Below are 22,330 nucleotides of genomic sequence, written 5' to 3'. Positions count from 1 at the left end.
GATGTTCAAGCGGTTCAATTTTATTAACCTCCATTAATGTAGTTGGGGAGTCAGTCCTTGCATATTTATTAAAAATAAACCTGACAGCTCTTCTCTGTATTCTTTGCAGATTTTTAACGTTAGATGTAGTATACGGGTCCCACATTATGCAGGCATACTCGAGTTTAGGTCTAATTATTGAAGAATAACAAAGTAGCTTAATGTTAGAAGGGGCATTTTTAGTTTATGTCTTAAGCATCACAATTTTCGAAACGCAGCAGAGCAGATATTGTTTATATGCAAGTTCCACGATAGATTCCTACTTATGGTTACCCCTAGGTATTTCTAGTTGGATACTTGTTGAAGAGGGAAAGAGCCTACTTTGTATGTGTAGCTATGTCGTATAGTTTTACGGGTTATAGGCATATGAACACTTTTATTAGCATTCAGAATCATGCCTCATTGGTCGCACCAGTCGAAAACGTTGTTCAAAGCGTTGTCCAGGTCACTCTGATCCTCCTTATTTGTAACTTCTCGGTAGAGAATGCAATCATCAGCGAACAATCGAATCTGCACTGGCGGGTTTGCAAATTGAACAATATCATTGACATACAAGAGGAAAAGCAGAGGGCCCAAAACACTTCCCTGAGGAACACCGGATGCGCCGGCTTAGAGAGGGTACACTGAGAGGAGGTGAGTCCCCCTCTCTTTCTTAGTCCGCTTGATAAGAAAGCCGCAGAAAAGCTAGTGCGGCGTGCGCCTTCACGTTTCGACATCGACCTGCGCTGCGATTGAGCGCGCGGCTTAGCAGACAATTTCACAGAGTGACGCACATGCTGGCGCGCATATTTCGTTATTGTTAGTACCTTCCTGCTTCCTGGAGCATTATATCATGCATTTGCGTTCACATGAGCTGGTTTGCGGCTCTGTGAGCCATCTGCTTGACTTCTCACACGCCATATTCTTACACCTTTGCTTTCTTTTCTGTAAATTGGTTACATGCGGACGTGGTGAGAGCCTGGAATCCAGAATGTTTGCTTTTGTGGCCGAGGAGTTCATGGTTGCTGCCTTAATATCAGTGCGCTGTCCTGAGCCGTATGTTAATGAGTGAGCTTAATTAGATCCTCTGTGCAAGCAACACAGCAGTAGTCGCCATGTGTTGAAGCCGCTAGAACGTGCGTTGGGTGCTTCTGCGAAATCTTTCGTGCACTCCTATGCGGTATGCTCGATCTACAAATGTTACTTTTTGTGTTCACGCTGGATCCTCTGTGCTCACGGGATGGTAAACGAACTCATTCAACATGTCAGAAAATAGGTGCTTAGCGTGTACGAAGCTCACGACGAGCGTCATATGGCCAGTTAAGGCGCGAATATAGTCCTACGTAACGCAAGCAAGCAAGCGCGAGCGCGCACGCTGCGTTGCATTGGTGAAAGAGCTCCGTCTATAGTTCGACGCGCTGCAGCGGGCAACTTAACCGGCGGCTGCCAGCGTGCCCCGACGGGCCCGGCGCAGATTTGGCTCCTGCTCCAATTGCGCGCCGGCGCCGCCGACCTTGTCGACCCAAAATGCATCGCGCTGAGAAAAATGGTGGATGCCAGTTCGAGCGGCGCGAGTGGCGCGAGCTGCCCAAATATTGAAATTGTGCCGGATATCGTTGTCATCAAACAACACCCTTGTGTATACGACACCAAAAGGCTGGATTTCAGAGACCACCGGGGAAAAGAGAACGCTTGGCAACAGAAGGCGAAGCACCGGTCTCTCCACCGGTGAGTTATTCCCGTGGAGAGAGCGATATTTCGCACATACATCGAGCGCCTGCGCTTTCGCCGCCAACGATGCACTAATAACACGGGAGCAAGTTTCTGTCGCGCGGATAACACCCTAGCCATGTTTCATTAGTAGCCGCAATGCCGTGGATGGAACGAAACGGATGAGGCGACGCAGAGAAAGGCGCGAACGGAATTCAAATGGCCGGCGTGTCGACGATCGGCGCGCGAGGCTGCGGTCGTTCTGCGCATGCTCAGAAGCGGCGCGCGGTGTCTGGGCGCATCCAAATATAGAGGGGGTGGCGCTTTGGCCGGCGCAGCGAAACCGGCGTAGCGCGCCCGCGCGCTGAACACGTCTGACTATAAATGCGCCTTTAAGGTGTTATCGTGACGCGTGATGTTCTTTCAACTGTTCTCTCGGTTTCTTTGCGCCCTTGTCGTGTGATGTCCACATTGGTTCTTCATCGGAGAGAAGGGGAATGTGGCTGTGCTATGAGCACCTGCATCTGCCTGGATGTGTTCGCTTCTGGTGTCGCGGTCGCGCTATCGGTGCTCAATCACATGGCGCCCCACTAAAGGGAAATAGCGAATGAGTTAGCTCTCCTGCTACCATTATTACGCGCCTCTAGTGCATGGAAAAAGGGCGGTATCATACGTGCGACATCGCTGCAAGAACACTGCTTTAACTTCTATGTCGTCATCCACGTGCTACACAGCAATGAACCGACGATAATGGAGGCCACGGATTACTTTTTCTCTCCCAAAGATAGCTTCCCTGCATAGAATATATTGAAGCCATCGGTCCTACCTTCACCCGGCTTTCCTGGCTCTCCGGGCAGCGTTAAGGCAGTTATAGGCCACCGCGGTGCTGAACTAAAGCACTGATTTCGAAGTGCCTTTCATTTGGAGCATGACGGCGGCATTTAATTTTCTTCATTAGGAGCAACGAATCAGATTAAACGCGAGCGTCGCATCGCCAGTCATTCATTTTCTGTCGGCGCTTCGAGATGTACGCGCTATCTTTGCGATACAAAATTAAGCCAGATGTTTCCGTTGTTTTGTGTTCTTTGGGGAGAAATACAAGGGAGAGGACGCAGAAGTGCAAGCGAAGCTACTTCAGCGACGCCGTGTTTGCCGCGTGCTGTCCACATACAACTGATGCGCCAGATTGACTGCAGAGGGGAGAAAAGATTTTCCACAAGTCGAACGGAGTGTGACATGTTCGAACGCCGACAGTACGACAGCGCAAGCGCAACACCAACCGCAAATACAGCCAAGCTGAGGCAGGTGCTCACAGCACAGGTACGTTTCCCACCTCTCCGATCAATAATCAACGTAGACATCACACGACAAGCGCGCAAAGAGAAAGCGAGAGAACAGTGGCAAGAATATCACGCGTTGTTTACACACCTGAATTGGTCATATGATGGAATGAAGCTCATACCCTTTGGGCGCTTCTTCTCTGATATTATAGCGCATGAGTTCTCCTCTCCGTCTAGTGGGCACAGGGCTACTAGCGTAAGCGCCGAAAGCGTAGCTTTAATGGATCTAACGCTGTGCATAGCAGCGTACAAAATACTTAGCGAAAGCGTCAACAACACATGTTAGCAGCTCCAGCGTAACAGCTGCTTCCCAAGCGTTAACTGCGCGGGGGCTCCGAATTCACTCATTAACACAGAGCTTAGGACAGAGCACTGCAACACTGCAGCGAACAATAATTCTTCTAGAATAAAAGCGAACGTGCGGGACTCTGACCAAGTTAATATCTTGGCAATTTCCAGCATAAAAGACGGAAGTTCAACAAAACAGCACTTTAGAAATCACGCAGATGTCTCAAGAGCCGCTGTAGAGGTCATGTGAAAGTAACTGTACGGTATTTTACGCAAGGAAGCCGAAAAGTACAGAGAAGCACACGGAGTCTAACTAAAAATGGTCGCCGGCATGGTGCGGTACTTTCCGCAAAACGGTACGCAGTTTTCCGTCAAGTAAAACACCAAGCTGGCGGCCACGCCACGCTCTGCTACTCCACGCTCTCTACCACACCAGAACTCGAAGAGCGAAAAGGGGAGGTACACGCCGCACTACATTTTCTAAGTTCTTTTATCTAGGAGAGCAAGAAGGAGACAGAACCTGCGTCAGCGATGGCAGCACCGTGACAGCGGAGAGCAATCGCTCCTGACTCGGTCGGAGCAGCCTGGGATCTTTGGACCACCGCTGTGCGTCCAGGAGACCTCTATAAACTGTGGTCACGGACCGTTTATAGCTTGAGAAATACTGCCAGGAAACTCCGATATTCGCTCCTCCAGACAGTGGCATTCTTTTTTCGTCGTCGCCGTAAGGCAGTGTATTTTTGTGCGTGAAATACGGGGTAAGTAATGTTGCGAGTGCTTACGAAGGACGACGGGATTGTTCAGGCCTGGTGAACGTCAAACTCAAGTGATTTTCCTAATATTGCAGGTAGCTTTAAGCTCGACATCTAAAAGTTGCACATCATTTTAAATTGAGAGAGTCCAAAATTCTCGGAGATACTTATTCTAATAGCTCCCTAGTGCGCTCGCTACCCAAGGCGCAGCCGAGCTCTATTGTAGTTAAGCTGTTCTATTTTGCAGCTGTAACAAAGTATTTGTAACTGTTGTGCACTACCGCTGCGTGTCAGTAGAGAACACCCCTTTACGTTTGCGTGATGGTAACATACTACTCTCGAATTTATTAGTCACAAAATTATTTGTTTGCTGCTTCTTTACTCGGTCTTGTAAGACAGATAGCTGACGCTTATTTCCCTATACACCTGCACTGCACCTACGCAGAAAGTTCGTCTGCGAATATTTCTGAACCCTGCTTACGGTCATTTGCCGTCGACGTACTTTGTGAGCAAGTAATAGTCTAGGTGTATGCCAACTCGCGTTTCATAACTCTACCTACCAACTTGGAAGCGGATGCCGCAAAAAGGTATTTAGTGTAATGTAGGCATGCACGATATCTCACATTTATCCTCAAGTCCATGATATGAGCTCACTTCAAGCACAATTTACTGCTGGGCAGGTTCAAGCATATAGAAACGCGGCTACATACGTGTTTGCGAAGAGTGTCCTCAATTTCTTCTATCACCCGAGTCTGGATTTTCTTGTTTTGCGCCAAGTAGTAGACAGCCATTGACATCGCGTTCGTCGTCGTGTCGTATCCGGCGATGAAAAATAGAACTGCTTGCGCTAGCACTTGGTCTTTGCTGAGTACTGCAAACAGAGAAGATGAGCAGAATGCACACTATCAGACAGATTTTGAAACCTTCGAACAAGTGACGGACGTGCTCGTGGATCAAGAGGATGACCAAAAAACCTCTTCACCTCCTATTCTAAGCTTCATATGTTTGCCAAGTATCCCCCATTGTATAAGAATGATTTACACCAGCAACATCAGATTATTTTCCTCCTAATGGCCCTCTTGGTCTCAACCATAGCAAATTATGTTAGTTTGAGTGGCATGCAACGCGCTCTCAAGATGGATTTTCTCCGCAGTGCAACCCGGTATGATGCGGCATTCCTTTCTAGAGCGCAGCTCTTAAGCGCCGTTGGTGAGTTGAGCCACATAGCGGTGGCTGTTCCCGCCGTTGGTGCAAACGAGCGAAGGAAAGTACCACCACTCGCCCATAGACGGCCCCGGAGTGGTGCGTGCCGTTTTTCGTCACCACTGAATGCCTGGGGTAGCGAAACTGGGGAGGGGAGGTCTTTATGTGGCAGCAAGCGCCCACGCGACACTGCCTTCTCGCAGTCGCGCAATGCTCTACTCCGTTGACGGGCGGTGCTGTGGATTGTCCACGTCGGCCAAGCCACACAAGGCTTTCTTTTCCTAGTATAAACTGTCCGCTTATGTAATAAAATACAAAAAAGTCTAGTTCTTTCTGAACAATGAGCGACGCAGCCGTGCAGCTGCTTCGTCTGCCGCTGCTGCTAAAGCAGCTGCCCAAGTAGAGCCTCAGCCCCGCCGACGCCAGGATCCAGAGGTGCGCGATTCGCCGAATCAAAAACTAAAGGCCGCTGTACGATCGTTTTTAAGAGCGTTAGCTCTTACTCATCATGTTTCGAGTTTCGTGGGTCGGCATTGCAGAAACAACCACCTGCCGCGCGCGAATGATGACGTCACGGTCCAATATGGTGGATAGAGATAGAACTATGTGAGTGTGACGTCAGGGACGAAATGGCGGCATAGTTTAGGTTTCTCAAATCTAAGATGGCGGCCAGTAAAATTGGTTGTGCCCTCCTATCTCTTTCCCCCTCACCAAAAAATATCTTATAACAGGTAGGGAAACTGTCCCAATACGGGACCGCTAACATGTATACATTCATTTCGCTATATAATCTCCAACAAGGGTACCCATCCGGGAGAGTTGCGTACCGAACGTGATAGGCAAATAAAACCTTATGGGTTGTGGTATAGAAATAAAACCACAATTAACTAATAGGTAAACAGTGTATACATCCAACTACTAATTGAAGCGTTACCATATCGCCTCGCAAGCCGAATTCTAGGCCCACCTTGACCCCCAAACGAAGCAAATTCCGTTTGGGACTCATCTTGAGGGGGTGTAACTCGACCACGGGTCGACGTACATCGTAATTGTTCTGATAGATGGCGCTAGGCGGCGACCTCTCCGCTAGGCGGCACGAGTGCACGCTTAGCCGAGCATGGTGGCAATCACCAAGTTTCAAAGGGTATTACATTCCGTTTCTAAAGACAAGTGGCGCGTTCTTTTTCGCTTTCTTCGTCTAGTAAACCAAACAGCTAACGCTCGTTACTTGAACGTCTTCCAGAGGGTGGCGGCCTTTTGTTTCGTCCTTGCGACCGTGCGCACGGGCCGAGCAATGGGGCGTATGAACGCATCCGCCCGTGAGCACGAATTTGGTCGACTTCAACATTCTGACGCACGAGTGGATGGTCGCATCACAGCTATTGGCTGCTGTCCCATAATGTTCCAGGTCGCGCCTCCTCCGAAAGATGGCCGCCCGCGAAGCGGAGTGAGAAACCACGCCGAGTGGATATTAGCTGTGCCGAGAAACTCAAAATATTGGCCGCATGTAACTATTACGAGTCTTGACGGCGACTTCATCTTCTCCATGTGCAACAGCGGAAAGCGGCTGTTTCGCTTAAGTTGTTTTGTCGCCATGTACACTGAGATGACCGAGCGGCCGTCAAATCTACGCTGTCTACGCAAGACGTAACGGTGCCCGCGCCGCGAAGTGTTAATTCGGGGCCGTTTGTAATAGTTTTAAGTCGCGAGAGGATCTTCACGAACAGCAGCCAGAAGTGGTGAATTACCTACGCATGCATCAAGCTTTACAGCCAGCGCTGTGACAAGTGTGAGTGCACTGATTGCGGTCGGAACGAGTGCTTTTGCGTCAGTCAGAAATATTGCATGCAGGTCTAATTACGTTTGAAAAACTCCCTACGCATGCCTTGTTTTCCGAATGCTGATATGCACTTCGAGCGTACAGCAGATCGCGGTTCGTGTGCCCGCGTGTATACTGTATTTGATAAATGCCCTGATTTGAAGGTAACAAAATGAATTTCGAGCTCTCCTGCTAGTCGCATTAGTTGCAGCGGTTGCAGTGATAGCGAGCGCAAGTCGTTGTTCCTGTGGCGTAGCCACCACGGATATTAATCGTAGTTCGTTCGCACTGTGGTAGACAATCGCCGTGAGTGCGACGTGACCATTCTGAAAGCTGGATTTTGCATATGCGAAACGACCTGGGATGCACGGCCGTTGAACTGTTTTCTGTCGGGACTACAGAAGCGTCGCCACTGTTCTGTGGCATTGTGCTCCATAAAAGGCATCATTGCGACTATGAGTGGCCGGATTACGGTGGTGTGCCGGCGGCACTGTGCAATCTATGTAAAAACATATGGTTTGCATAGCAGCTGTCAGTTCTGGAGCGTCTTTTATTATTTCCTGCCGGCTATGGGGGCCTATATCTGCAAAAACATTTGCATGGCAAATTGAATGAATACAACTTGCCCTGCATGTCATCATGGGCTGAGCCAAACCAGTAGTGTTACGTTTGGGTTGCGGCTTGTTATCACCAGATCAGGAAGACTTATTTATGAAAAAAAATTTGTTCAAATTTATTCTCAGGCGATTCACAACGCACAAATCTGTAATATGTACCGACTAGTGCAGCTACTTTTCTTTAGCATTTCATTTGATATGATGCCATAAAAAAAAGACTACGTCAGATGCTTGCGCTTCTCAAAGCAAAGAACCCATATAAAAATGTGCCTAATTAATGTGTACCGTTTGGTTCCGAATCAGAACTGTACACAGAAAATGTTCTCCATTATAGTGGATTGTGATTAAAAGCAAAAACATTTTCAACAAACTGCTGTGATTAAAATTCATTTTCTGCTTAGCAGCCTGGTGCGAATTTGGATTTTAGGCAAATGCTTGCACTATTAAGTGCGTTATTGTGGCTGCCATGACCACTGATAAAATGCAGCGATCTAAGTGCTCTGTGAGTCATGACAGGCGGGATAGAAACTGTACTCGTTTAATCAGCGTATGATCCCATATTTGTTGTTTATATCACTACACTGCTGTCACCGAGCTGTTCGACAACTCGGTATTATAATTGTCGAACAGATGTTAAGCAGCGCTTCCTAGGGGAGCTGCACCAGCTTGTGTGAGATATTCTCGGAGCTTTTGGGAAGCATCTATCATCGATGCACTTGTACACATGCATATGCTGCGTTCATTTACCTGCGACTGCCTACAATGGACATTATTCGCCTGCTGTGTGAAGGCGGTGGTGGGCCTATGAGAATGTATTTGTCAGAAATGTAAAATGCTTCTTAGATTTCCTTAGCCTTCCTGGCATTTTCTGCATTGCAAAGTTGGTTTGCTTGAATGTAGATGCTTTTTTGTACCTTCCAGAACATATAGGTTTTTTTACTTGGCTTGGCTTATTGGGGTTTAACGTCCCAAAGCAACTAAGGCTACTAGGAACGCTGTATTGAAGGGCTCAGAAAATTTCGGCCACCTGGGGTTATTTAACGTGCACTGACATCGCATAGTACACGGGCCTCTAGAATTTCGCCTCCATCGAAATTCGGCCACCGCGGCCGGGATCGAACCCACGTCTTTCGTGTCAGCAGCCGAGCGCCATAACCACTGCGCCACCGCGGCGACTATATAGGATTTTTGGTACACTTATATGTTCACACATGTCGTATGGTCACGACAGGGCCATATTTCTGCATATTTCAATACCACGTTAACAAGGCTTATTTTGAATTTTCGAAACGTGCCATGAGCTATTGCACTATGGTTGGCTCTGCAATGCTAACGTAGAGCCATTTCTGGACATCCTGCAGTGCCGGTGCATCCATAAACCTGTCGTGGCTGACAACACATTTAATTTGAACCATTTTTGTTACTACTTAGATTTTATGTGCAGATTGCCTGCTTTGCATCTGTGCTAAGTTCTCCTCCTGCCCAACACGCTTTGAACTCTAGTAGTTTTTTTTTCTTCAATGCCGCGTGCTCTGTCTAAAAAAACAATAACTTAGTATTGCAAGTAAGCATCTCTGAAATTATACCAAAAATGTTATAGTGTAAGCAAGCGGCTTATTTCAGTTTGTGCTGTGAAGAAAGTGCGCCAGGAAATGAGTCACCGAGCCTTTCAGTGTCAATGATTTTGACATCAGAAAGAAAGTGATTTTTCAATCAGAAGATACGGTCGGAGAGAGTCGGCATTCTTGACAGTTGAAGGCTTAACAAAAACTGCACGCTATGCTACAAAGTGGTATGATGGCAATTCCAGGTTGCAACAGCCATATGATTCAGTCCTTGTGCTGTGTAATAGTATCTAGTTACCACAGTTCAGATGTTCGCATTGCAGTCTATACTACACAACAAAAATGACCAGGTCGCAATAGGCTTTGTGCATTTTCACACTCTTCATTGTGCAAACGGCAAGTTCTCATGTTAGCGAGATATGCATACTTTGAAAAAAATTAGTCCCCAGAAAAACTGTCAATAACTCAAGTCGTCATATTGCAAGGTGGATATTAACAAGCCATTGTTGCACACTGCAAAATGAGGTACAATTTTTAGTTCTGATAATGTCTCAAGCACCAAATCATTGCAGCATTTCTAATGACTACTATGCGGTCCTAATCGGGAGAAACATTGTGTTCTCACACCGCTTGATTGTTGTGGCCCATTAAAATGTTCCTTCCAAATCTCGGTCCTTTTGAAAAGCATTCCTCTGATAGCCAACTTGTATTTTTTTGTGACATACACATGCACCTTGGTCTGTTAGAGAAAGCATGGGATAAAATTCCTTGTATTATAATGCCTTGCATACTACTGTTCTCAGCGGGATTGAAGTGGTTCTATCTGGCTGTAAGCTGCTGGCCCATGCTAACTCTTACTCGTCCTGGCTTCCTTTTTTGGAATCTCAGGCTACCACAATTGTATTATACTTGGGCCTTCCTTTTTCTTACATTGATCGCCTCCCTTTCACTGTTTCATTTGACTAGTCTTCATTGATTGGTATGTGGTCTGCCATCTCAATAACAGTACCAACATTCCAACTCTCCAGAACAACAGTCTTAATTAATAGCTTTTACTGTCAACCATACCCGCCTCCATTACGAGCAGATATGTGTCAGTATTCCTTCTGTGCTTGTATCCTACCTGTGTCAAACGAAGCAAATCAGAGACTTCCACTATGTGATGGGGTTAAAATGCTAAGTTTGTTTACGTATGTGACTTTTATGTGCGTGTGTCATTTAATTCGTATCCTCATCTCAAATGGACAGCAGGCAAGCTCTGGGTCCAGCATTTACAGCGTTTATAAAAGGGTGCCTTCTTCTCCTCTAGAATAAAGCTATATTGCACATACATTTTTGTCGTCATGAATAGAGTCAGTTTACTTCTGCAATGATTTTCTTACATTGATGGCAGTTAACCGCATGGAAAGGCACGAACTTGTGCGCGATACTAATTTATCTCTAGAGCTGTTGTTTTTACATTAGTGACACGTGTTTTCAAGTAAGGCCCTGAGGACGATTATCATTGTGGTGCATTATTTTGAACAAAGGAGGCCACAAAACAAGGCATCTGTTTGCCTGATACAGCTCTTCTAGCATGGTTTAAATTCGCGTACACTCCCTGTATGAAGCAGAAAAATAGGCATAGCCAAGACACTCTTTAAGCAGCTTAGGTTAACGTTAAATACAAAGTCATTTGCATAGCCAAGACACTCTTTAAGCAGCTTCATCATCATCAGCCTTACTACACCCACTGCAGGGCAAAGGCCTCTCCCATGTCTCTCCAATTAACCCTATCCTTTGCCAGCTGCATCCACCCTTTGCCTGCAAACTTCTTAATCTCATCCGCCCACCTAACTTTCTGCCGCCCCCTGCTACGCTTACTTTCTCTTGGAATCCACTCCGTTACCCTTAAGGACCAGCGGTTATCTTGCCTTCGCATTACATGCCCTGCCCAAGCCCATCTCTTTCTCTTGATTTCGATTAGGATGTCATTAACCCGTGTTTGTTCCCTCACCCACTCTGCCCGCTTCCGATCTCTTAACGTTACACCTATCATTCTTCTTTCCATGGCTCGCTGCGTTGTCCTTAACTTAAGCTGAACTCTTTTCGTTAGCCTCCACGTTTCTGCCCCGTAGGTGAGTACCGGTAAGATTATGCTGTTGTACACTTTCCTCTTGAGGAAAATTGGTAAACTGCCACTCATGATCTGCGAGAATTTGCCATATGCGCTCCACCCCATTCTTATCCTTCTAGTTATCTCACTCTCATGATCCGGATCAGCTGTCACTACCTGCCCTAAGTAGACGTATTCCGTCACTATTTCTAGGCTCTCGCTGCCAATTGTAAACTGTTGTTCCCTTGCTAGGGTGTTGAACATTACCTTGGTTTTCTGCATGTTAATTTTTAGACCCATCGATCTGCTCTGCCTGCCTAACTATTTGATCAAGATTTGCAGTTCACCTCCTCAGTGACTCAGCAAGGCAATGTCATCAGCAAATCGCAGAATATTTAGGTATTCTCCATTTATTCTTATTCCCAAACTGTTCCCAATTCAGGCCTCGAAATACCTCCTGTAAACATGCGGGGAACAGCATTGGCGAGATCGTGTCTCCTTGCCTGACGCCCTTCCTTATTGGAATTTTATTGCTGACTTTATGGAGGACTATAGTAGCTGCGCAGTTGCTATATATATCTTCCAGTATTTGGACATAAGGCTCTTCTACCCCCTGATTACGCAATGCCTGTATGACTGCTGAGGTTTCCACTGAGTCGAATGCTTTCTCGTAATCAATGAAAGCTATATATAGAGGTTGGTTATATTCTGCGCATTTCTCTATCACCTGATTGATAGTGTGAATATGATCTATTGTGGAATATCCTTTACGAAAGCCTGCCTGATCATTTGGTTGATTAAAGTCTAACGTTGCCCTGACTCTATTAGCGATTACCTTAGAAAATACTTTGTAGGCAACGGATAGTAAGCTGATCGGCCTGTAATTTTTCACGTCCTTGGCGTCTCCCTTCTTATGAATTAAGATAATGTTTGCATTCTTCCAAGCTTCTGGTACAGTCGAGGTCATAAGGCATTGCGTATACAGGGTGGCTAGTTTTTCAAGCACGATGTCCCCTCAATCCTTCAACAGATCTGCTGTTACTTGATCTTCCCCACCTGCTTTTCCCCTTTTCATTGATTCTAAGGCTTTCTTTACTTCATCTTTCGTTACTGGCGGGATGACGCATTGCTGTGCACTGCTGTCTTTCTCATTAGCGCTCTGATTACATTGGCTACTGTACAGGTCTGTGTAGAACTCTTCGGCTACGTTAACTATCTTATCCATATTGTTAATGACATTGCCCTGCTTGCCTCTTAATGCATACATCTGGTTTTTACCTATGCCTAGTTTCCTCTTCACTGTTTTAGGCTGCCTCCGTTCTTTATAGCATGCACGATTCTCTCCATATTAAACTTCCTTATGTCGGCTACCTTGCGGTTATTTATTAGCCTTGATATCTCAGTTAGTTCTATTCTATCGGTAGGGTTAGATGCCCTCAAGTTTTGGCGCTTCTTAATGAGATCTTTCGTCACCTGAGATAGCTTCCCGGTATCCCTTCGAACTGTCCTACCGCCTACTTCTACTGCGCACTCCGTAATTATTGATGTCAGATTATCGTGCATTGAATGAACATGAAGATCATCTTCCTCAGTTAAAGCCGAATATCGGTTTTGCAGCGCTATCCTAAACTCTTGTGCTTTCCCTCTTACGGCTAACTCGTTAATGGTCTTCCTCTTCACTAGCTTCTTCCGTTCCCTCTTCAAGTCTAAGCTAATTCTAGACCTTACCAATCTGTGGTCGCTACAACGCACCTTTCCGAGGACGGCCACATCCTGAATGATGCCAGGTTTAGCGCATAGTATGAAGTCGATTTCATTTTTAATCTCACCATTGGGGCTCTTCCAGGTCCATTTCCTGTTTTCTCGTTTGCGGAAGAAGGTATTCATGATCCGTAAATTATTTCTATCCGCGAATTCGACTAAAAACTCTCCCCTGCTATTTCTAGAGCCTATCCCATAGTCACCTACCGCGTGGTCGTCAGCATGCTTCTTGCCCACCTTCGCATTGAAGTCGCCCATCAGTACAGTGTACTGCGATTTTACTTTATTCATTGCCGATTCTACGTCCTCATAGAAACTTTCAACGGTCTGGTCATCATGGCTGGATGAGGGTGCGTAGGCCTGCACCACTTTCAGCTTGTACCTCCTATTCAGCCTAATTGCTATAGCTGCTACCCTCTCGTTAATACTGTAGAGCTTCTCTACGTTGCCAGCTATATCCTTATTAATGACGAATCCCACACCTAGTTCTCGTCTATCCTCTAACCCGCGATAGCACAGTATGTGTCCGTCCTTTAGTACTGTATACGCCTCACCTGTCCTCCTAACTTCGCTAAGCCCTATCACATCCCATTTAATTGCCGCTAATTCCTCAAACAGCACTGCTAGGCTGGCCTCACTAGCTAAAGTTCTAGCGTTAAACGTTGCCAGGTTCAGATTCCAATGGCGGCCTGTCCGGAGCCAGAGATTCTTAGCGCCCTCCGCTGCGTCACTGGTCTGACCGCCGCCTTGGTCAGTTGCTCTGCAGCCGCTGGGGACTCAGGGCCGAGGGTTAATTGGTTTGATCATAGAAGGTTGTGGCCAAGTACTACACCAGGGTGGCCAAATCCTGCTCTGGTGAGAGAGTGCGTTGTCGGTTCTGGTCACCGAGATCAGGCCGCACTCCAGGCCTGGTTATGCAATTCCATCGACACGCGGATTTTTTTTTAACCCGGTGGAGAATTGCGTGGCACCAGGATTTGAGCCCCGGTCCTCTTCCACGTGAGGCGGATGTTCTACCTCTACGCCATCGCTGCAATCGCTAATTTAAGCAGCTTAGGTTAACGTTAACGACAAAGTCATTTTAACATAAGGTATCCTTAAAGGACCTTTGGCAGTTTGAAAACCGAACTGGTAATCAGGAACTTAACTTTGCAGAAGCTTTTGTTAATACGCAACAGCTAGCATGTTCCAAAAATTTATACATGACAAGCTGTCCAGTTGTACAGACCATGCTGACTTTTATCTGCCGTTTTGAGAACCAGAATCACTGTAACGATCCCTCAATTCTTAGGTGATAAAAAGCCTTAAACATCACTGTAAAGCTATATGAGAGGATATATGCATGTATGCCGTACACACACTTAAATGATTAGTTTTTATTTCGTTGCATTTTGCTACAGCATAGCTTTCACCCTGTAAATATATTTCTACAAATTTTACTTGAGATAATCACTGTACATGGTCAGTGTATCCTGTTTCTCTGAATATATGAAGTATTCTTTCCCAGCCCCAACCAGGTGGAGTCCAGGAAATGTAAGCCAGTTTACCAACTCCCTCATCGTGTTGTGTTTGCACTGAAAGTGAAGTGCATGTATGGCGTTTTACCAAGTACTAAGCCACCACTTTAGTTTCATTCGCATATAATAATAATAATTGGTTTTGGGGGAAAGGAAATGGCGCAGTATCTGTCTCATATATCGTTGGACACCTACTTTTAGAATTTTTGGGAGCTGTACAGACATGCCACCTTGTTTCTTCATGCAAAACTCTTCAGGCTTGTTTACACTGCTGCATTCAAGCTTGTGCAACTCTCATTGCAATATGAGCTCAGGAATGACTGCTAAAAAAACAAACTGGTGGCCCGCTATCAGTGCGCAAAAAACGCAGGTGCGCATTTAAGCACAGTGATACATGGCTTGGCCCCTTTAATTGTCACCACACTGTGCTATTTGAATTCTGGCTTTTCTAAACGACTGAAGAGCATGATATAAAGAAATCAGTATTTCTCAACGGTCAATGTTCTGTGAAAGGCAAAACTGCTCAGTTACAGTTGATTTTACATATTCCAAACTACTGCCAATGTAAATTTCACGTGTATTTGGATTCGTATTCGACACCAGCGCGCTAATGCATGGGATGTTTAATGCATTCATAATTGAGACACGAATTTCTTATATCGATGAATAAATAAGCGTGTTTTGCAATAACAGTTAAGTGGGGAGACAGCAGGGGGCCTGTTTACATGACATTGACAACAAAAGTTTATAATTAGTAACGTGTCCATGAATTAATGAAAAAGCTGGGCCGCGCATAGATCCGTGGCTATCACAGCCGATCGGGGCTTTACCTTTTACGAAAAATCTCACAGCTAAGCATGTTTCGGGCGAGCCACTTAATATCAATGTGTGGGTATTCGTACGGCAAGATATCTTCAAGTTTCGGTACGCACATGCCTGTGCTGCCACACTGGCGGCAGTGCCGAGGGCGTCAATCAGAACACCGGACTCATCCGCTCGGTCGCATGCAGCAAACTTGATCTAACAACACCTCACGCGCCCGCGCCCTCACGCGGCAGTGCGAATGGCCGCAAGGGCGCATTCGCATGCGGCTCAAAAACGACCGTACAGCGGCCTTCACCGCCGCCGCCAAGAGCACCCTGCCACTCGCGCCGCCGAAGCAGACAGAGCTGCGCTCAAATTTAGCAGTAGGAAATATTGTAACCTTCCTTTGAATCGTTTGAGCGTTCACTCCTAACTCAGAGAGAGAGGAGGTTCCTTCGGAAAGGGGTTCTCCAGGGGCTCCATTCGTCAAACTTAGAAATTTGTCAGCTCCTTTCAACCGGTAGTCCAACCTCTGCATCAGATATAAAAATCAGTTCACCCGATTCAGCCTCACGCCAATCAACCTTAAAGGTCGCCATATCTACACCGAACAATGTCGTCAATTTCTCGTCGATAACTTCGTCACACGATGAGTGCATGGTGCGGTCGAAGGGCCTCAACTTTTGCCCCACCAGCGCTATATTTAATGAACTTCAACTTAAAAAAGATCTAGATAATTTCTCTCAAAACCTTAGACTGAGAGAGTACTACCACGGTCGCCTCCAAAAATTAGATTCTGGTCCAAAACTTCCATCTGTTACTCATTGGACACCACCTCGGCAGAATAAGTGTCTCGATTTATATTTAAAGGCAGTGCAAAAGGATATCCTTTCCGAATTTCGAAAACGACGCTCTTACCACTCAACTCTCGCAATGCTTTACGCAATACGTTTCAGGCTCCCAGCAGCCGATCTGATATCGTAATAAAGCCAGAGGATAAATTTGGCGCCATCGTAGTTATGGACGAAAAGGACTACCCTGATGAGACCCAAAGGCAATTAAGTGATTACGAATTTTACAAGGCTCTCCCTACTGATCCCACGCCAGAGTTTCAGAAAGTTTGAGAATCTATTTTAAGTTTAGCAAAAAAGAAAAAAATTGAGGACTAGATCGCACAAGCCCTCATTCTGTTACCTTCAAGTCCAGGGCGTTTTTATCTTCTTCCAAAGATTCATAAAGAAAACAATCCGGGAAGACCAATTGTCGCTGGAGTTGGAACCGTTACTGAAAACATCTTGAGTTATGTCGACAGCCTCATCAGGGATATCCCTTCCTTATATCTTTCCTATGTTAATGACACCACCCATTTTTTTAGTTACATTATCGATTTAGTCATTCGAGATGATTCCCTACTAGTGACCCTGAATGTTACTTCACTGTACACCAATATACCGCATGCTGATGGCATCAAGGCAGTCGCCTATGCTTATGAGCGCTTAGAATCTAATCAACCGGTTGACGGCAGCACACTTGCAGATATGCTAAAACTGATGCTTGAGTTAAACAACTTCGAGTTTAATGGCCAGCACTACGTGCAAATAAGTGGAACGTCAATGGGAACAAAAATTGGACCAAATTACTCTAATATATTCATGGCTGTGTTTGAGACGAAATTCCTCAAACGTTCTCCTTTTAAACCATTATTTTACAGAAGATTAATCGAAGACATGTTTATGGTCTGGACCCATGGTGAGGAAAAACTCACTAAGTTTATTTCGGACTTCAACAGCACTCACCCTAACATCTCGTCTTCCTCGTCGCATTCAGCCTCAGCAATGAATTTTCTTGATGTCCAGGTGACCATCACGCAGAAAAAATTTGACACAACAGTCTACAGAAAACCCACCGACCGACACTAGTACCTACACCACCAGAGCAGTCACACTCACTATTGTAAAACATCAATCGCTTACATTCAATCCCTAGGTTTCCGTAGGATTTGCTTTAAAGAAGGCGACATTGATTCAAACTGCGAGCAACTCCGTGTGGACATAGCACGGCAGAGGCAGACATTGTCAGTCATCGACGATTAGGTCAAGAAAGATTCAAAGCATGACCGGCGCGAACTCATAAATGGCAAAAAGCAGCCACGTCCGGTCTATCAAGTCAATCTAGTCCTTACCCATTCGGCTTCAATGCCCAGTGTTAGCACAATTCTTAAAAACACCACATCTTTTAACAGAGTGAAAAGATGAAAGAAGTTACCCCTGCTCCCCCACGTAAAGGCGTGCAAAGAACATCCGGGATATGATAACATCGTCTACAATCGGCAACCGAAGCTTCAGAGGATCCGTGCCATGCAATAAACCTAGGTGCAAACTCCGTCCGATGATGACAACAACAACCAGAGCTAAAAGCACAGCGTCCTCTCTCTGATTTCAGATAAAAAGTAACTTCTCATGCGACAGCGCTTATGTTGTCCTCCTCTTGGAATGTGGCACCTGTAAAGCGCAGTACGTGGGGCAAACAGTTACACCGTTCAGAATTCGCATCAACAACCACAGATCACATGTGCGGACACCAGCTAAATCTCCCACTTTCAAAACAAATCAACAACCTTGGGCACCCATTCGATAACTTTACTGCTATTGCACTCTAATTGAGATTCAAAACAAATTATGACCGTGAGAGGCGTGAATCTTACCAGATTCACAAATTTAACACAGTCGCGAGCGGCATTAAAGAAACAATAGGCCGGCTATCATGCTTATACACTCAATAGATGTAACAAATAATTATTCCAGACTCATAGAACGGGCGGCAGATTGCATAACAAGCACAGCTTCCCACGTGTTTTTCTTTTTAACTTGCATTTTCCCGCATTTACTGCTAGTTTCTTTCCCCTTTTTTATGTTATTCAATATCGTATTGTCGCGCATTGTATTATATTGTCACCCATTTATTGTCATCCCCCCTCATTTTTTGCAGTCATGTCGGTCTTCGCTTCATACAGTGATAAACTGCCGTGGTGACCATTACAGTGACCATTACATTTTTTACCAGGAATGCTCATTTGTCTTGCGGTATATTGTACTTGCGACTCATTGCAGTTCGTTTCTGGTGTTGGATATATTGCTTGCCTAGTCTTTTTTCTGTATGTGTATGTGTGTGTACGGAGTGCCCGTATAAGGATTGATTAGAAACTTATTTCTTGATGTCCTATTTTGTATTCTCTCATCTTGCCACCACCCTTCTCTGAATGCATATTTCCAAGTCTTGTACAATGGCTTTTCTTTCGTTTTTCACTAATTTTACTTTTTTCTTTTTTCTTCTTTTTAAAAGGCCTCGTTTGCATTCCTCTTTACTCTCCCTCCTTACCCCCTACCTGTTTCTCTGGAATGTTGCCTCCTCCTTGTACAGGGGTCAAGGCTTTAACGCTTGTCAATGAAATGCGGTGAGGAGCGACACCTCGAGGGCCTTTCCAAGGCAGCCCTAAGTTGGTGGGAAAAGAACCTCCCCCTTTATATATATATATATATATATATATATATATATATATATATATATATATATATATATATATATATATATATATATATATATATATATATATATATATATATATATATATAGTTCTGCTGCTTTATAAGTAATTTTCTTTAAAGGCAATTGATTGGCACTAGAAATTTAAAAAAATAGAAACAAAAATTCCCCTATGCACCTGGGTTTTCGGTGACTGTTGGTTTCCTTAATATGTTTGTCAAACGAGCCCCTCATTTCATTTGTTTGTCTGCTAATAGCTTTACGGGGGTCTCGGTTCTGGCAGTCTTGATGCCATAGGTAGCATAAGAGGGCTCTCGCACAGTTTCTGCTCTCGCCATTAGATGACGTTCTACGTCACACTTGCGGTATTACAGGACGTGCTATGTCCACCGCTATGGACGAGGGTGGCGCTGGTGAACACTCTCAAGGTTCTCTTGCACGAAAAAACATAAATACCCACGAAAGCAGCAGATTGGACAGCCGCCGCCGTAGCTCAGTTGGTAAGAGCACCGGACGCGATATTCGGAGGTCGTGGGTTCGGATCCCACCGGCGGCATGGTTGTTTTATCTGCTGCTTTATAGTAATTTTCTTTAAAGGCAATTGATTGGCACTAGAAATTTTAAAAAATAGAAAAAAAATTCCCCTATGCACCTGGGTTTTCGTTGACTGTTGGTTTCTTTAACACACACACACACACACATATATATATATATATATATATATATGTATATATATTGTTCGCCCCCTTGGAAACACCGCCATTCAGGTTAGGAGATCGCCTTCATAGATTGTCACTGATTCTCGCTCTTCTTTTGTAAATTTTTTCTTCCAGGTCTCTTCCCCCCCTTGTTGTTTGAATTCGTGCTTTGCTCAGATTTTGTATCTCGCTCACTCTTTATAAAAGCTGTGTGTTTCATATGCCCTACTACACTCGAAAAAGGCTGGTCCTCCAGCCGAAACGTCGTGAAATAAATTCTGTTATGTTTTTCAATCTCTGGTGATTTTATATTACATTGACCAATCAGCAGCCAGAAATCACTTTTGGTATATATATATATATATATATATATATATATATATATATATATATATATATATATATATATATATATATATATATATATATATATATATATATATATATAAAATCTTCGTAAAATTCTTCGTTGGAATCTGTGTATAGACTTCTAAGGAAGACTATTTCGGAGGAGTGCTGCATAAATTATTTCAATGTTAAACGCATTTTTTAATGGACTCAGTCTCGGAACTATACGGACGAAGGTTATATATACCAGGTATTTCAGGGAGGGTGATGACTAATTTTTAAATATACCGTTCTTGATGTAACGAGAAACAATTTGCGGCATAGTAATATGAGTGTTGGCGGACGTCAAAAAACAGGCGAATCATCTTCAGTATCTAAGTGATTAACTAAATTTTTAATAGTTAACTTTTTAGCTATTACCAATAGGCACCTCATTTTAATTAGTCATTTATGGCCGGCCATAAGTACTAGCCATATCAGTTTTTAGTATTTCGAAAACGCCATTACTCTCGCCGCTGTGGCACGACAAAATTTGGCTCTTTCGACTAGTTAAAATGACTGGAAGGGTCGCATTGACTGCACCCTTTTCGAAAGTGGGTGTATATAGCACGATGCAGCCATATTTTGTCGTGCCACAGCGGCGAGTGTAATGGCGCTGTTCAAATGGTAGCTTTCGTAGATTGAAAACTAAACATGACATATTTGCCTGTCTGGTTGGGTTTGAAGACATAATAAACTGCACTTCTCCAACCTAAAATTTTAACTTTAACCCAACGTTTCGAAGCCGACTCGGCTCCTTCATCAGGGGTGACTGAGGACAGTAGCTAGCGTCTTTTAAGTATGGTGGGGAGTGGGGGTGAAAAGAACGACAGTTGTGTCGCGAAAGGCGCGGGGGAGAGGGGTTTAGGCTGTTAGTCACGCTGGTGCACTGCAGGAAGGTGCCGAATGGCGACTTATTTTCGTTGCGTTGAAGAGCGAAGTGTTTGGGCATATACTGGGGGCAGGTTTCTTTTTGTGTGGTTGATATTGTTCGGCGCGGTTTGCATATGCCAGGATTCCAGAAGGAGGCTTTTTTGGTAGTTTGTTTCGGTTCCGAGGATGCGGGTTTCTTCAAAGTTGATTCTATGGTTGCAGTACTCGGAATGTTCGGCTACTGGATTGCGCTCTCTTGCGAATTTGCGGACGTCGTTTTTATGTTGCCGAATTCTTTATTTGAAATTTTTGGTTTCGCCGATGTAGCTTGCATCGCCGTCGGCGCATGGAATTTGGTAGACAATTCCTTGGGCTTTTTCTCTCGGCGGCCGGTCTTTGGGAACAGGTAGGAAAGCGCAACAGTGTTTGCGGGCTTATGCGCAACCTGGACACCCGATTTCTTCAGGATTCGGCCGATGGTTTCGCTGACAACTCCGACATAAGGTAAAGTGACGTATTTTGGTGGTGGCGTTGGTCTTTGTGCGTTGATATCTTGACGAATATTGTGTTTTTGGCGTCGAATGGTTTTTTGAATAAAGTCTTTTGGGTAGCCGTTCATGATGAGTTCTTTAAATATCGTGCGTTGTTCTTTTTTTCTCTCAAGTTCTGTGCTGCAGTGTCTCAGCTCTTCTGAACAGCGTCTTCACCACTGATGCTTTATGGACTGTCGGGTGGTTCGAAGAGAAGTGGAGATACCGGCCTGAGTGCGTTGGTTTCTGGTATATGGAGAATTGAAGGGTATTGTGGTTTCGTGACACGAGGACGTCCAAAAACGGCAGGGAGTTTTCTTTTTTCCACCTCTAGCGTGAACTGAATGTCAGGTTCTACGAAGTTTAAATGAGGAAGAAAATTTTGAGTCTCAGATCTTTTGATGACGGCGAAGCAGTCGTCGACATACCGGAGGAAAATCTTTGGTTTCGGGTGGAATAAGTTGAGGGCTCGTTGTTCGATGTATTCCATTGTTAATTGGCCATGACGACCGAGATGGAAGCTCTCATTGGTGTTGATTTCACTTGTCGGTAAAATTCCCCGTTTGACGAGAAATATGTGTTTGGTAGGCACAATTCCAGGAGGCGGCACATATCATTTACACTCAGAGGGGTTCGCGCGCTGAGTGGGTCGTCGCATTATAGGGCGTCACGGGTAGCGGTCACCGCATGCTTCACGGGGATGCTTGTGAAAAGGGACACCACGTCGACGGAGACAAGGCATTCGTCGGCCTCAAGGGTGGCTTGGGACACCTGTTCGATGAAGTGACTGGAATGACGGATATGGGCCGC

The 22,330-nt window shown here is 45.1% G+C and overlaps 1 protein-coding gene and 1 non-coding gene across 2 annotated transcripts in view; one reads left to right on the top strand and one right to left on the bottom strand.

Annotated features, from left to right (window-relative positions):
* The window catches only part of LOC144119410 (cytochrome P450 3A11-like), a 334,374-nt gene that overhangs the window by 192,903 nt on the left and 119,141 nt on the right, over window positions 1–22,330 (bottom strand). Inside the window, exon 10 of the mRNA XM_077652030.1 lies at window positions 4,819–4,979. Coding sequence (XP_077508156.1) covers window positions 4,819–4,979 — 161 coding nt within the window. The remainder of the gene's footprint in view (window positions 1–4,818; window positions 4,980–22,330) is intronic.
* On the top strand, window positions 19,515–19,588 carry TRNAS-CGA (transfer RNA serine (anticodon CGA)). Its single transcript has one exon. It is a non-coding gene; the product is annotated as a tRNA-Ser (tRNA).

The sequence above is a fragment of the Amblyomma americanum genome, chromosome 2 (genome assembly GCF_052857255.1).
Source record: "Amblyomma americanum isolate KBUSLIRL-KWMA chromosome 2, ASM5285725v1, whole genome shotgun sequence".
Taxonomy (NCBI): domain Eukaryota; kingdom Metazoa; phylum Arthropoda; class Arachnida; order Ixodida; family Ixodidae; genus Amblyomma; species Amblyomma americanum.
The sequence above is the reverse complement of the archived record's forward strand: the minus strand, read 5'-3'. Positions and strand labels throughout refer to the sequence as shown.